The 16,972-nt window shown below is 51.8% G+C and overlaps 1 protein-coding gene across 1 annotated transcript; it reads right to left on the bottom strand.

The window, feature by feature from the left end:
• Nucleotides 1-526: 526 nt before the first annotated feature.
• Nucleotides 527-15,070, bottom strand: LOC308220567 (two pore channel protein 2-like; the record flags this gene model as incomplete). Its single annotated transcript, XM_080616679.1, has 19 exons — nucleotides 527-672; nucleotides 1,337-1,455; nucleotides 1,909-2,022; nucleotides 2,457-2,547; nucleotides 2,776-3,004; nucleotides 3,548-3,617; nucleotides 3,908-3,995; nucleotides 4,236-4,300; nucleotides 4,842-5,027; nucleotides 6,601-6,745; nucleotides 7,555-7,756; nucleotides 8,751-8,877; nucleotides 9,413-9,514; nucleotides 9,687-9,805; nucleotides 10,747-10,863; nucleotides 11,100-11,228; nucleotides 11,894-12,008; nucleotides 14,644-14,726; nucleotides 15,050-15,070. 19 exons carry the CDS (start codon nucleotides 15,068-15,070, stop codon nucleotides 527-529), a joined length of 2,268 nt encoding a protein of 755 aa, XP_080472805.1.
• Between the last annotated feature and the right edge of the window lie 1,902 nt (nucleotides 15,071-16,972).

Genomic DNA, 16,972 nt, shown 5'->3' with positions numbered 1-16,972 from the left:
ACAAGTAAACAGGGAAGTTGGGAGGAAGTCCCATGGGAAGTGGGAACCCCGCCCCAAGACTCAAACAGGAACTGTGCCCCCGCAAGGATGTGATCCGACACATTAACTCTCTGATAACCAGTTGTTTTTCCATACTGCTGAATTTAATGTACAACAGCGCTGCTGGATTCAGCTGCACTGGTCCATACACAGGTATAAAAGTGCTGTAATACAAAAGTCCAGTTATAAGGAGTAGGTATTTCATAACATACTGAATATGGCACCATCAGTGACTGGCACAGTCCATACACCAATGCTCCCTCTGCTTTCCCAAGAGGGTAGTTCCAGTTTCAACATATACATGAGACCTGATGCGAGATAAAGCTCCTTTACACAATGAAGCCACTTTGGGCACCAGCTGCCCCCTCTGCTGCATGCCCTGGTCCCCACACCCATCCTGGCTGGAGGTGAGCAGTCAGGGAACACGCTCAAGGCCCAGGCAGTTGAGGATTAGCTCCTCCTCACCGACTGCCATGGCTGGTCCCCATCACGCTGCGCTCTCTGAAGTGGAGTGGCTGGGAACAGGAGCAGTGGGGGCCAAGCTGAGGATCTCCTCAAACGATGGGCCTTCATCCTCAAGGGGTATCTCTGCCTCGAACATGCGCTGGAGCAGAGCATCCACAGTCCTGTACCCTGCACGTGGGCAAAGGGAAGTTACTGTGAGCACCTATCCCTGTTCTCCTGCAGGCCTTAAGGCAGCTCCCCATGTTTGACATTTACAGACACCCAAAGTGCTGTTCCCTGGCATTTTACCCCATGTATTTTTAAGCACTTATCCATTACAAGACCATTGTTTTAACATATTAAGCATTTCCATTCCCATTTGTCCTTCAGCACATCTGTAATCCCACCCTACAGCCACACCAAGAAGCATGAGCTCAGGGAACTGCCAAGGAACAGCCAGAAAGCCAGAAGAAAAAGCAGTTGTTAAGCTAAAGAAGCCTATAGTCACCCCGTGATCCAAGCCAGGAGGAAGGCAAAGCATGTGCAGGAAGGAGGAAAGATAACAGACTTCTCAACAGCAGCAAGACCTCCACCACCGAGGAAGCATCTTCAGATGGTTCAGACAAGCGTGCACAGAAGGGCTGAGGTGAAAAAGGCAAGATTTTGCTATATAAGTAAAAAGAAACAGCAAATAGAGAATGTCCACAGCTCTCTCAAAAGCCCCAGCTGGGTTTAAGCTGCTCTTACCGCCCAAAGGAGCAGCAATGCTTGAGAGCTTCCCCAGAGAGGGCTATGATCAGGGACAGTTCAGGCCTCAAACAAAACCATGGGCACACAGCAGGGCTGCACTTACGTTTGGAGGCGATTTTGAACACCAGCCCTTTGGATGGTGGCTTTGCTCCACTGTCCCCCTCAAGGTCGTGCTCAGTGCTCTCCATGTTATCAAGGAGGTGTTCATTCTGGAGCTCATCCCTACACAAGAAAGGCCAGAAGTTACCCAGGGGAGGCACATCCTACCCCAGGGGCCCATATGGACCCAGCAGCAACGGATTCTCTTGGGCAGGGCAAGTACCAGTCATGGTGTTAGCCCCCAGTCAGGCAACAGCCCTGGACTGGGATTGCTCAGAGGCAGCTGCTACCATCTAGACCAAGCCTATATAGAACCACAGCACCAACCAGGTTGGAAAAGCCCTTTAAGCTCATCCAGTCCAACCATTCCCCAGCACTGCCAAGGCCACCACTAACCCATGGCACTGAGAGCTTCATCTATGGTCATGATGGATTAGCAAGAGCTTTGTGACAAGGAAGAGGAGCCTCAGCTCACTCCTCCAGAGGGTGGCTTTTTCCTCCAGTCCCACAGCCCCCATCAATGCGCCAAGCCAGCCACTTCCAGCACTACCCTCCTGGGTGTGTGGGGGGGCTTACTCTTGAACTCCCATTCCCAGCTCCTGGATTTTCTGTTCAATGGCTGTTTCGACTTCACTCTTCTCAAGGGAGTACTCCACAAAGAAAGCTTCCAAAATGAATGACACAAAGATGCTGAAAGAAACCATGAGCAGAATTATGTGGCAGCATTTCCTTCCTGGCATTCCTCCCCTGCCTCTGGGCATCACAGACTGGTTTGGGTTGCAGGGACCTTAAAGCTCATCTGGTTCCAACCCCTGCCATGGGCAGGGACACCTTCCACTAGAGCACCTTGCTCCAAGCCCCATCCAACCTGGCCTTATCAATGAGTGTCTCAGTATTCCCAAGCTCATTTCCCAGCACTCCTTCCCCTCCCCTGCTGAAGACGGGGAGCTCTGCAACAGAGCAGCACCCAGCAGAGGCAAGAACAGATGCATCAGATTCCTCCATCACACATCCCACTCATCTCCGAGTCACACCAGGTATGATCCTGGGACCACCAGCAGCACCCAGGCAGGAGGCTGAGCTCCTCTTCCCTCCAAAGTGGAAGAGAGCAGCCCAGTACTTACTTGACAATGATTATCACCATCACGATGTGGAAGGCAATGAAATACAGCTTTGCAGGCTGCACTGTCACATTGGCAAACCCATTGGCAAAGAGTACAGGGGGAGTTAAGGGCCAGAGCATTACAGGAGAACATCTTGCTGCAGAGTTGGGCTACAGGAGGAGAAACCAGGTCACACAACCCACCTTCCAAACCAAGCCCTCTGCAGGGACCGTTTCTCTGTCATCTGGCACTATGTGTGTGTGTGTGTGTGTGTGTGTGTGTGTGTGCAATACAAGGGGAAAACCAGGGATCACCAAGCTTTATCTGGACCTTCCACCACAAAGGATATCATGCCACTGGTTGACCACAGTGAGCTCCATCAGGACGATGAAGGACGAAGCGAAGTTGTTGAAATTGTTCTTGCAGTATTTCCCTCGAGCAAAGAGAGAATCCTTGAGAGCTGGATTCCCACATTCCAGGGCATGAGGAGCATTCGAGTTTGCAGGGAAGAACTGGATTTTCCCATGGAATAACTCCATGCCAATGATGGCAAATACACAGTATACAACCTGGGAAGAGAAACCCCATTGCCTGCTTCTCCAATGAGCAGCAAGCTGGAGTCCAGAGTACCAGCAGGTTTCCCAGTTCTTATAGACATGGCAAGCTGCTGAGGAGCAGCAGAGCCCAAGAGACCCAAGCCACTCACAAGCAATTACCAAGCAGGAATGGTAAGCCAAGAACTACAGCCCAAATACCTAGAAATGAAGTATTCTCAGATCATAATAGAACCTATATTTAGGAAGTTGAGAAGTGGATTTCCCCTTCAGCTTCTTGCCTAAACCACTGTTTGTTTCCTTAGTGTAAAGCCCAGATTGCACAGAACATCTTCACTGCCCCATGGAGCAAAGGAGCATGTCCTGACCTGGCAGGAACCCAACCCCTTTGCACACGTTTACTTGTGCAACAACCAAGAACCAAATGGACACTTACAGTTTCAAGGGCCCAGCATCCAGAGGTTTGCATTTATCCTCTTGGAAGCAGCATGAGTGTGAGACTCAAGGCACATTCCTGTAAAACTGGAGTGTTTGAGCTAGGAGACCAGGGTTTCTTACCAGAGTCAGCCCACCAAATGTCAGCATTGTTGGTACGATGTTTATCAGCGTGTTCATGATGACCCGGAACCTACAGCAAAGGATTCATGACAACACTTGCTAGGGAGAGGCTCTTCTAAAGCCCACATCTGCTTATTGTCATATCCCATCCAGCACATGCTCCCCACACATCCTTATAAATAAGCCTCCAGAGGCCGCAGCAACTGAGGCTTGCTGGGACAAGGCCTTGGGATGTTTCACTGAGTGCTGGTGTCAATCCAAATCAGCAGAACAACTCCAACCACTGTCTCAGCCAGCCTCTGACACAGTCCACCCCCCAAACATAACCCCAACCGTATCCCTATCCCATTTCTTCCTTACCTTTGAATGCTGTCAACAATCCTTATTAGCCTGAGGACCCTTAAGATGAAGACGATGTCCAGGATCTGTTGGCTGTTGTACTTTGTGGCTGAGAAAGGGAAAAAAAGATGGGTTTTGTTATGGAAAATAAGCAGAGAACTGTAGAGATGCTCTTGTTAACTCTATGTATAACTGTATTTATAACATACATTTATGACTGGGTTAGTTCTTAAAAGCCCCAGAAGAAATTCATTGTCTTGTCCGAGTGCCTCCCAAGCCCAAGGTGATGGGAAAAGACTACTCAGGACCAAGTCTCCCAATGCATGCAGACTGCTCAAGCTGCACTTACTCGATTTGAGGGTGGTATTCAGTATCGTTGCAGTCAAGGCAGCAAAGATGATGAGAGTATCAAACCTAGCACGAGGGAAGGCAGTGCTGTTAGAAATGTGGTGACAGAAAACAGGCTCTGAAGCTGCCACACGACCAAGTAGAATCATGGAATGGTTTGGGTTGGAAGAGACCTTAAAGCTCATCCAGTTCCAACCCCCTGCCACGGACAGGGACACCTTCCACTAGAGCAGCTTGCTCAGAGTAACCCCTCTTCCCCACATGTGCACCACCGACCTGCATCACCTCAAACCATTTGCAGGGCGGGAAGAAGGGAAAGCCTTGTCTAGCAACGCACTTTCCCCTGCCCTGCCACCATCTTCACATGCTGCTGAGTCACCTCTGACTGAGGGAGCAGAGCAGAGAACAGCAGTCTCTGTCAGAGCCAGGTCAGGCCAGCAAAGAGCACAATGTCCCGTGACAATGCATAGAATCACTTCAATTACACCCCAGCATACAAGTCAGGCAGCCCATCTCTCCAAGAGACTCGTGTTCCAGTTCTTCAGGAGCTGAACACAAAGATGCTCACAGCTCACACCACCTCCAGCCCAACCAGCAACTCACTCACCAGTTCCAGAACTGGTTTTTGCCGAAGAACGCCCTTGGTTCGTAAGTGTACACTTTCAGAAGTATCTCAATTATATACAAAGCAAGGAAGACCCACTCAGCGTAAGATATATAAGGGGTTTCCTCATCGAGAGCAATGAAGATGGCATTTATGAGAATGATCACATCATAAGTCCAGACAAATCCCCTGCAAGAAGAATAAGAGAAATGAGTTTGCCACTCCCAAGGAGGTAAAAGTTACTCAGGTATTTCAGAGGTTCTTTGCCTCCTCCTCAAACACTGACATTAAATAAGTTGTCTTTATGCATCCCCAAACCTGAGGGTTTAGGAAAGTTACTGCAGTTTAGCTTTGCTCTTGAGGTCCAGCTCAAAGGAGAGCACAAGCCTTCGAGGTACACCAGTGTCAATGCTCTGTGTGTTAAACTGAGAACTGGCTGCGTTTCCACAAGCCAAGCATCATTTCTCAAGCAGGACTAGTTGAGTGAAACAGAAGACTATGCACAGCTAGGAGGAGTGGCTGGTACACTGTGCTAGAGCCCTGGAAGGTTGGGAAGCTGGGCAGAGGAATCCCACCATGTTCAAAGGGAAATGCAAAGCTCTGCTCCTCGGGAGGAATAACCTCAGGCAGCAGTGCAGGCGGGGGGTCAACTATCTGAAAAGCAGCACTGCAGGGATCTGATGGAACTCGGCTGTGAGATTGAACATGAGCCAGGAATGCACCCTGCTGGCAGAGAAAGCCAACAGCATCCCAGGCTAAGACAGGAAGTGTTAACTGAGCCAGGGAAGTGATTGCCCCCCCCCCGCATCTACTCGGTACTGGTGAGGCCACATTTGGAGTGCTGTGTCAATAGCTGGGCTCCCCAGCACAGAGAAGACATGAGCATACCACAGTCAGTGCAGCAAAGGGTCACAAGAAGGATTAAAGGGCAAGCTAGGCTGACACATTACATGTGGAGAGAGCTGGGATTGCTCAGCCTGAAGGGGAGAAGGGTCAGGAGCTCAGTGTGAATAAATACCTGATGGGAAGGTGGAGGGAAGGTGGAGCCAGACTCTTCTCAGTGGTATCCAGTGAAAGCACGAGAGGCAAAGGGCACAAGTTGAAACACAGGGTTTGCCATTTCAACAGAAAGAAAGCCCTTTTAAGCTGAGGGTGGGCAAACACTGGAGCAGGTTGCACAGAGGTTATGGAGTCTTCCATCCTTAGAGACACTGAAAACCCATCTAGAAGTAGCCTCGAGCACCCTACTGCAGCTGACCTCACTCTGAGCAGGGGGGGTTACACCAGACCAGCTCCAGATGTTCCTTCCATCCTCAGTGATTCTGCAATTCTGGCAAGACTCAGCTGTGAAACCCAGCACTAGCAGCTCATAGTATGAGCCTGGTAAGAGATGATGACACAGCACCATGCAGCTTTGCAGCACAGACTGCTGAAGTAAGATCACCTTTAAGTGAAGCATTTAATCTGGTCCTTCAAGGCACTTCTTGCTTTCAGTAAGAGCTACTTACACTCAGCACCTCAGGCTGGAACAAGTGGGACTGGAAGAGGTATGACTCCAATAGCCAAGTCCAGTTACTCCACAGTACTGAAGGCAGGCTAAGAGCAGAGCTGGTCCACAGAACACTTGAAACCAGAAGCTGCCCCTGTTTGCCCAAATGCAGTTTGTACTTCCCAGCATGACACCCAGATGCCTTTTGCTTGCAGCAGCCCTGCCCTGCAGCCTGTGAGGGGTAAGAGCTGGCTGCTGCTGGTGGAGGCTCACCTGTGCCTGACCATGCTGCGCAGGAACCGGCTCGCTGCTGACTGGTACACGCGGGGCATCCACTGCCCCAGAGGGTGGCTGCGGATTTTCAGGGTGATCACCTGGATGTTGAGCAGATCAGCCAGTTGTACAAAGGATTTCTTGTCTGGAAAAGGGAGAGCGCTTCCCATCAGTGTGGCTGGCACATGCAAGCCTATAAACACACGAGTTGTAGCAATCTGGACTGAATACCTGGTCATGGCAGCAGAAAATGCTCATGGCCAAAGTGGTACCCACCGCAGAAGAGGCTGAACTCAGTACTTCAGCAGCTTCTCTGCCTCGTTTCTGGGGGACTTGCTCAAGCCACAGGCCAACAACGAACACAAAGCTTTAACAATCATGACAGGCGCAATCTAGCATGAGGAGACTGACCCAACTCTCCTGATATCCTGTCTCCAGCAGGAACAGAGCAAGAGGCTCTAGAGGAGTGTGTGGGAAGCCACATTGCTTGGAAGGATCTGATAGCAAGGGAGGCTTTCACAGAATCCCAGCCTGGTTTGTGTTGGAAGGGACCTTAAAGCTCATCCAGCTCCAACCCCTGTCACGGGCAGGGACACCTTCCACTGGAGCAGCTTGCTCCAAGCCCCTGTGTCCAACCTGGCCTTGAACACTGCCAGGGATGGAAATCCTGTGCTGAGAACAGGAGTGCCCATTCACTCCCCAAGGTAAGCTTGGCCTGATGTCAAATGTCCATGAAGAGCCAGCTACAGTATACATGACACTGGCTACAGCACAGGCACAAAAGAACAACCTTTCAGGACTTAAACAATGCGGAGGGAAGCAGGAAGAGGGGCCTGGAGTCCTTCTGAGTCCATTACAGACCCCAAGTCCCAGTGCCAAACCCTCTGAAGCACCAGTCTCATGCCCCCAGGTTCCTCCCCAACCCCTTATGAAAAGCAGAGCCCCACTACTCACCTATGAAACCCTTCTGCTCATCATCCGAGATGCGCAGCAGCAGCTCCAGGTGGGAGTTACTGGTATCAGGAGCCACCAGCTTGACAAGCTGCTTCCATCGGGCTTCTCTGACCACAAACTGTGCTCCCTCCTCTTCCTTCAGCAGGTTGAAGGCCTCTATCATCTTGCGGCGCTTCATGTAAGCAAGCTTTCGGATCTCATTCTGGAGGGAGGATGGGGATTCAGGCAGCTTCAGGCACCCTTTTTATAACACATCCATTTAAATAACCTTATTTTTGTGGCACAGAGATGGAAAAAGAGATTCAGAGGAACACACTTGGAGTGATGAGAGACACAAAGTGCAGCACAGGCAGTGGGGGTGATGAGAAATGCTGTTTAACAGGCAGCCTGGAGGGATTAACAGCTCACGTGCTGCTGGGAGATGCATTGAACAACCGGAAGACAAAGGATAGTGCCTGACAGGAAGGAGATGACAAAGGCTACAGCATCTGGATGTCCACACGTCACAGAAGCAAAGATGTGCCCATGCATACTTCCCATCCATCAGTGAATACTGCTGAGATCAGGGGTGGAGATCCTCTTCTGCACATGATTACAAGCAGCCTGAAGGACCTTATACCCTTGGGAAGCCTCCAGGATGACCAAGCAGACTGCTCACTGACAGGCAGCCAGTTCCATCATGGGAGCACCCAGGGACTTTCAGCTCCCACCCTTTGATCACAAGTACCAAGCTGCACCTACTCGGTTTGGGTAGAAGCAGCAAGAGTTGTGATTTACTCAGACCTCCCTTTGCACTTCCTTTGCTTTAAGAGCACATGCAGCAGCAGAAGCGTGCTGTGTGCTTATAGCCAACTGAAAACAGCCTCCTGCACAGAGACAGAACCTCTGAGTTACGACTAAGCCTCTAACAGCAGTAATGCACAGACATGTGCCTCCTATCTGTTGCTACCTCTTGGGTCCACAGCACCATAGAGTATTTCACTGTTTAATGCTCAAAGCAGAACTCACAGCAATCCCCATATGAAAGGTGGACCTGTGCTTGTTATTTGCAGAGCATCAGTAAAGGCAGGAAGCTGTATCCCTTGCTCCACACTTCCCAAAAGCGGCAGCTTTCCAAGGGAAAGCCAGGTATTTCCTTACAAGGTGACAGGGAACAGCAGGCAGTCACTGATCACAGCTCACTTCTCCAATATTACCTTCAGGTGCTTTTTGTAGTTGTTGTACACAACAGCCAGGAAGAGAGACATGAAGATGTAAGTGTTGACGATGACAAAGGCAATGAAGAACAAGGCATACCATGAGCTGAAGTCAAATGCTGGCATCCTAGAAAAGGGGAGAGAGATTGCTCCTTGCTAGGCAAACAGGGAAATATACCACAAGAAAACAGCCTTCCAGGTGGGTTTCTAAGCACTGCTTTAGATATCAAAGTTGTCAGATCACAACCAAGTTAAAAACTGTGCTTAGTTCAGCTACAGAACAGTTTCCTTCTGCTGGGTTTTCCTCCTACTTCACCAGGCTCTGACTGAAGGGATCTAGAAAAGGAAGCTTCATCTCTGTGCTTTTGTTAGTGTGGCTCAGTTTAAGTGCAGAGATTAAGGTGATGTCTCAGTCATAAGCTGGTTATTGGCCTTTCTAGAGGCAGAGACACCTTCCAGAAAGTTAGGCTCTGGTTCAGAGCCATTTATACAGGAGATGACTGAAAATTCATGAAACCCCTGCAGGCTGGAAAAGTAAAAGCCCTGTTACACAACAAAGTATTCCAGAAGCAAAACACAGTCTTGTTCTAAGCAGAGATCCTGCCACTAGGAGCAGGACAGCAGCACTCAGAGCAGCAAGACTGCAAGCTCAGCATACATACATGACATCCGGGCTGTTTGCTGTTGTCACCAGCACGTAGAGGTCAAACACAATTTCTAGGTAGTTCCTGAAATATGGCAAGCCTTCTGCTGTCTGGAGATTCCTGGGAGGAAAAGGACAAGCTGAAGTTAAGCACAGAGCTCCCATATCCTGCACAGGAACTGCACGTGTTGGCAATGACTGTATTCAACTAGTTGGAGTTGCCAGATCCCTCCTGCCCAAAAGGATCACACACATCCTTCCCATCCAGCTCTGAGCAAAAGGAGTGTTCTCACCTCTCACCAAACAGCTTCAAGGCCATGAGGGAGAACATGAGAAGGCTAAACATGAAGAGCAGGAAGACGTAGGTGATCTCTGGCAGCGTGTTGCGGATGCTGCGGAAGGCTCTCCGGATCTGACAGGGAGAAGGGAAGTGTTTAGAGGCAAAGCGGTACCTGCTTATCTCCTCACCATCCCATCTGGATCAAGCCTCTACAGAGGGACAGGCAAGGTAGGACACAGATAGCAGATGTGCCAGCTCTGTTCTGCTAAAAGCTGTGTGAGGCCACCAGGCCTTTCCTCCTCATGCCCTAGAGGAGATACTAGAAGGAGAGACCTTATCTCTTGAGACAGGCCATCAGAAACTCAGCTCTCACTGCAGAGGAATGGTCAGGGACAGAAGCCCATCACTCCAGGCCACAAAACACATTCTTATGAGACCCAGAGTTCCACTGCACCCTCCCCACCACAGCAGTGTATTCATTTGTAAGTCACAAGCAGAACAGCCTTGGGCAGAGGGGCAAAGAGGAACAAGCGTCCCTGTGACAGAGGGAATCAGAGTCCAAATCCCCCCGCTGGACTAGACACCCAGTGTGCAAGAACAGCCTTGACACTGTGCTGTTTGCCCAGGAGGCTTCCAGAAATAAGTAACCTGGCCTCTGACCCAGGGAGAAGCAGTTCTTGTCTGCGGTGCTGCTCATGTGCACACCTCCTGAGGACAGCTTCTAACGCTTCTCCTCCACCCAGGTTGGACTAAACACAGCCGTGTGCTGACTGTACAAGAAACGTTCCAGCCCCAAGCACACTCAAGGCTCTGGACAGCCATAACCCAGCCCACAGGTACAAGGAGAAGCCTTTTGCACAGCAGCCAAGCAGCACCAGTGCTACCATACCCTTTGCTCCATCTCATATTACTGCTTCAGGCTACCTCCGAGAGAAACCTTCACTCACAGGAACCTGAATTCTGCCATCTCTGCACAAACCCTCTTTCACTAAATCCCCTGGATCTCACAAAGCAGCAGACTGTTCCAGAATGGGGCCTGACCAGAGGTACATCCCACCAGAGCTCCTCCTTACCTGGCGGCTCTCTGCAAAGTTCACGAGGAAGATGGGCCTCACGATTCGTGACCATCGAATGCTCCTCACGTTGTATATCCTGAGGACCCCATATATGGCCAAGTCTGTCAGGGATAACTGTGGAAAAGAGGAGGAAAAGTCCCAGTAGTAATGCTGGAAATGGGTCTAAAGGGTGAAGACAACAGGGTGAACTGATACAGCACAGATGGGCCCACAACCCCGTTGTGTGTGCAAGTGATGATCGATTAGAGCCTGTATACATCAGGCCTATGTTACCAGGGGAGCAACAGGAGGGACAAGTCACCTCCACATTGTCTGCTTCAACCTTGGGGGCTCCCCTAGGCCGAGCTCACCAGGATTGCAACCATGATGCAGATGTTCTTGGTGTCCTTCCAGAACACACTGCGAGGGGTGACCCTTGCAAAATGGGTCAGTCGGCCAAAGAACACCAGAAGGCACAGCACCTCGACCACTGAAGTGACCTGCAGGGAGAGAAGGGGCCAAGTCAGGACAACCAAAAGCAGCATTAGCCCTCCTTGCACACAAGGGATGTTCAAGCTGGGGTACAGGCAAAGAAAAACCACAGCTGGAGTCAGCAGAAGAGTTTTCCAGTGGGTTTTGCTGTTGGAGGTTTCACAGCCTCACACATCGGGCACTAAGCAATAGTTCCAGGCTTCCTTTTGTGACATTCCCTGCCACAGACAGGTTAATCCAGGTTAATTTGTGCTTGCTTAGGATTCAAGGAGCACATCTCTCACAAGCACAACAGCACACAACAAATAAAGGCTATAAAAAGTCAGTCCCAAGTGCAACACTTCTGCTTTCAGACATGAGGACAGGATCTGGGTCACATGCAAGACACCAAGACACAGAAAAGCAACATCACTTTGCAGTCATGTCAGCTATTCCTGACAGCCACAATGGCTCCCATAGTCCCTGCCTAGCTCCTATGCCCTTCTTTTGTCCCCATTTCAGTAGATTAAATAGATACAAAAACAGATAAAAGAATCAATTATCAATTGATAATCAATCAGCATCAATTATCTCTTGACATACCTTTGACAACCAGTTTCAAGCAAGAAACCCTCGCTTGCTCTACCAAGCAGCACAGTACTATTGCATTGCTGCTTCTACACTGAGAACTTACCAGGAAAGGGAGAGGATACACAGCGGGTTCTTCAAACAATGCAAGGGACAGGTTGAGAAAGATGAAGAAGTAGGTGGCTGTTCGCATAATCCAGTGGTTATAGAGGTAATAAAGCCTGTAGAAGGAGGGCAGAGGCACCATAAATAAAGGCTTCAGTGCACATAGCCATGGGCTCACTAAGTGCATCCTGGAAGGACAGCACATGCTGTCCCAGGCAGTCACAGAGGATGAGGTGGAACAGCAGCACAGTTTGTGCCAGCCAGGGATTTGGCAACTTATTTCCTATCTCTTCCTTACAGTCTCATGGCTGATGGATGCTACACGCCCTCTCAGGGAGCAGGCACACCAGGAAGGTGGAATACAGGTACCCCTCCATTCAGTTTAAGGCTGCAATACGTGGATTTGGTAAAGGGGCTTCCTTTCTGCAATTACCTTGTTCCTCATTTGAGTGCAAACTCCTGCCAGGCCCAGGTGTCCCCATGTGTCGTGGTTTAAGCCCAGGCCATAAATCAGAACCACGCAGTCCACTTCCCCCCCCCACCTTTCTTCCCTCCGCCCCTGGAGGGACGGGGAGGAGAATCAAAAGAAAGCAACTCCCACGGGTTGAGATAAGAACAATTTAATAACTAAGGTATAACAGAAATCAGTACTGCTACTACTAATAGTAATAATGATAAAGGAAATAACAAGGAAGAGAATACAACCGCTCACCAACCGGTACCTCACCCCCACCCCGCAGTCATCCAGCCCTTCCGGGAACTCTCAGGTCTACATCCTGGGCATGACGTGCTGTGGTATGGAATACCTCTTTGGTTAGTTTGGGTCAGGTGTCCTGTCCCTGCTTCCTCCCAGCTTCTCCTCCTCCCTGGCAGAGCATGAGACTCTCAAAGTCCTTGGTCAGTCTAAACATCTGTGTTATCAGCTCTGTTCCCAGGCGGAAAATCAAAACACAGCACTGCACCAGTAGAAAAAATGACTGCTACTGCTAAACCAGGACACCATGACACACAAACTGAGCCTGATTACTTATCTCACATCCTCTCTTTGCAGGTTAAACAGCAAGGAGATAAGAAAAGCCATCAGAGACAAGTATGGAGCTGCACAGTAAGCTGGCTTTATACACAGCTCCAGCAGTATTCCAGCCCCTACAGCAGCCAAACCTCCATTGCACACCAACAATGACCTTGAGGAGGTATCACACAGTTGCACATGACAGTGGCTCCCCTGGAAAGTCTCAGATCTACAGGGCATGAAGGTCCTTTGCCAAGAAAAGCGTGCCAACACTGCCAAAGGGTTATCTCACCTGCCAAACAATCACCTGCAGGAAGGCTACAGGGCAGGGGATCCCACACACGACATGGTGTTATGCCCTTAACACCATCAAGACACCACTATGCAAAACCTGATCATTTCTATCATTTATACCAAGCATACTTGGACAAGATGATGCACACACTGGTTTTCCACAGCAGACAGGCATTACAGTGACATAACAGCACAGACCCACTCAAATCCTCTGTAACAAACATCCTTAACCATACCTGCATTCCAAGACAACCAAGAAACTTCACTGGCTCAGACATAAGACAAAATAAAAGGGAAGGCTTATTTGGGGAGGGCTACAGGAGTCATTAATGCTCACTCACTGCTTTGCTGCCAGTCTGTTGTATGCCCTTGCCCCTCTACACCAGCCACCTTCTCTTACATTTTACACACAGCAACAGTTTGCCTAAAGCAGTCCAAGCGTAAAGGAAGTCGCCTCTTTGAAGCTACTCAGTCTCTCACCAGCAACTAAAAGAGAAGAGTCACCATCCCAGGCAAAACTTTCCTTTGGGCAACCTCACTTATCACCAATTAACGTAAACTTTTAATTACTCCTGCCCCTAGCAGCTACCACCCTTTTGAAGCACACCTGAGCAAATGTGCTGCCTTGATGAGCTGAGGTTTTGCTGTGCAGTGGTTGGTGTCACCCACTGCCAAGTCAAGGGGTAACAACCATGACTGCCTGGCGTGAGGCACCTCCTGTACCAAACCCTTGGCACTCACACCCAGCATCTCCTCCCACACAGGGGGGGCTGACCCAGCTTCCCAACCTCCTCATCCCCACAGAGCGCTCGCTGCAGCTGCAGCCCTGAGAGATTTTGTCTGCTCTAGAAAAAAATCAAGTTCTTATTTCCTTTCCCATCCTCAACACACAGATGCTCTGAGCCCCATCGGACCTCCTAAAAGGAAGATGGAGCCAGGAGGGGCTGGACTCTGCTCCCAAGGAACAAGAGATGGGACAAGAGGAACCGGCCTCAAGCTGCACCAGGGCAGGTTTAGATGGAGCTGAGGAACAATTCCTGCCCCAGAGGGTGCTCAGGCATTGGAACAGGCTGCCCAGGGCAGGGCTGCAGGCACCGTCCCTGCAAGTGTTCACACCCCGTGGAGACGAGACCTCAGTGCCATGGGTTAGTGGTGGCCTTGGCAGGGCTGGGGTAAGGGTTGGACTGGATGAGCTTAAAGAGCTTTTCCAACCTCATTGATTCTATGATTTCAGCCTTAAATCCAGTTCTTCCCATCCAGCCTCCTCAGCACCCAGCTGCTGAAGCCGAGGTCCCCAGCCTTTTTTTGGCTGTTGCTCTTTGAACAGTTATGATTAGTTCTCCCCATGCCAGTTTGAGTGCCCCACAGCACCACACAGCCACACCAGCACAGAGCCCTGCCCCGACGTGATGCTGTGGGTGTTTGTTGGATGCAGAGCTCCTTACCTGACCGCCTCCGGGGACGTCTTAAAGGGGATATTTCTGTTGTACTGTGCATCGGACACAAACGCTGCTGCCAGCAGGAGATCCTGTGGAAAGGGGGAGAACACAGACACAGGTCAGACGGTGCTGGAGCTCGAATTAAACACCGAGCGGACGTTCAAAGAAGGCTTTTCAGCCCAGGGCACTCTATAGAGACGAGAAGCAGCATTCAAGGGAGAGGCTTTTCTTCCCCCGGCTCCCTATAGAGGCGAGAAGCGGTATTCTAAAGGCAGTGCATCTCGTCCTAGGACACGCTATAGAGGCAAAAAGCGCTCAGGGGATGCCGCAGTTTCGCACTCCCGCATCCCGCTCCTGTTAGCGAGGTCCCATCACCCCCGACCCTCCCAGGACCCCACCGGCCCCCCGCTACCTGCGAGGCGGCCTCCGCCATGGCGCGACAATCACTGCGCCCCCTCCCCGCCGCCTTTAACGGGCCCGCCCCGGTCCCGGCGGAAGCGGGAGGCGGAGCCGGGCTCGGGCTCGGGGATGGCTCTGGAGGCGCTGCGGCCGCGGGCCGTGCGCTGGGCGCTGCTGGCCGCCTTCGCCGCCGGGGTGGTGGTGGGGTGGCAGGCGGGCCGTGCGCGCCGCCGCTTCCTGCGCTGGCGCCAGCGCTGGCTCCAACGCCGCCTCGCCGCCGCGCAGGAGCAGCTGGAGGCGGCCTGAGCCGCGCTGAGCCCCCGGAGCACGGACCCGGCCGCGCTCCCTGCCCTGGAGCGGGGCTGCAGCTCAGCGCGGAGCTCCGGGTGTCTGCAGCAGCCTCGGTGGATGCGACCTGGAGGAACCGGGTTCACCGCACGCTGATGCCAGAGGAAAAACCACGTGGAAGAGCTGCTGGGAACGGACAGCATCCATGGAGTACCGGGCCTGGGAAGACAAGATCCTGACTGCCTCAGACTGCCGAGGATGCAGGAACCGCCGCCACATGCATCTCCCTTTTTCAAAGGACACTGCGCGTTTGCCTTGCTCCAAGTCTGTTGCAGTTCTGCCCGCTCCAAAGGGTGCTGCTGAAGCATCGAACTACCGACAACCACCACGTGGGGTGCCTGGATGTGTTTGCTCGTCTGGAAACGTTCCTTACGGGCGCTTGTAGCGAGGGAGGAATCGCACTGAGTGACAGATCTCGTTATGGAAGTACGCAGAGGAAGTAAAACCTGCGGGACGATCGGCTGCGCGCGTTGGTCGGGTGAATGAGCAAATTAAATGAAGGCTGCTTGTGCTTTGGACTCTGTTTCTCCTGGGGCTTCGGGCAAGGAATTGCCCCGAGACGGCTGTAGTGCATTCCTGCTTCCCATCACTAGTGAATTCCAGAAGTGTTTCCTAGTGTCTGATAGGAGGGGGTGCTCCTGCTTTGCGCTGGAGGATTCACTGCACGCTGCAGGCTGCTGGCTTTAACTGTGGTGCTGAACAGAGAGGGGTAAAAGCTATGGGGAAAAGGAGCCAAACCACTGCCCAGCTGCTGGTGCCGTTGTCTGCCTATGGGTGCCATTTGGTAGAGGCAGGGGGAATGATTACCAGTGAGAAGTGTGTGCACTGTCCAGCATAGGGTAGAAGCTGACATGTCACAGCCTTACAGGTTGTTACGGGGAGGGCAGGAACAGCGCTCTCCTGAGAGATGGCTGCAGGACGCTTGTCAATCAGAATTATGGAATCAACCAGGTTGCAAAAGCCCTTCAAGCTCACCCAGTCCAACCCTTACCCAGCCCTGCCAAGGCCACCCCTAACCCATGGCACTGAGGCCTCGTCTCCACGGGGTGTGAACCCTTGCAGGGACGGTGCCTGCAGCCCTGCCCTGGGCAGCCTGTTCCAATGCCTGAGCACCCTGTGGGGCAGGAATTGTTCCTCAGCTCCATCTAACCCTGCCCTGGTGCAGCTTGAGGCCGGTTCCTCTTGTCCCATCCCTTGTTCCTTGGGAGCAGAGCCCAGCCCCTCCTGGCTCCATCCTCCTCTCAGGCACTTGTAGGGAGCGATCAGGTCCCCCCTGAGCCTTCTCTTCTCCAGACTGAACCCCCCAGGTCCCTCAGCCCTTCCCCATCACACTGTGCTCCAGGCCCTGCACCAGCTCCATTCCCTTCTCTGTCCCTGCTCCAGCCCCTCAAGGTCTCTCTTGCAGTGAGGGCCCAGAGCTGAGCCCAGGATTCGAGGTGCGGCCTCACCAGTGCCCCGTGCAGGGGCACAATCCCTGCCCTGGCCCTGCTGCCGCACTGGTGCTGATCCAGGCCAGGATGCTGGGGGCTGCCTGGGCACAAGCTGCTCATGCTCAGCTCCATCACTCAGCACCCCCAGCTCCTGTTCC

The sequence above is a fragment of the Psittacula echo genome (assembly GCF_963264785.1).
Source record: "Psittacula echo genome assembly, chromosome: 4".
Taxonomy (NCBI): domain Eukaryota; kingdom Metazoa; phylum Chordata; class Aves; order Psittaciformes; family Psittacidae; genus Psittacula; species Psittacula echo.
This window is presented reverse-complemented; position numbering and strand designations above follow the sequence as displayed.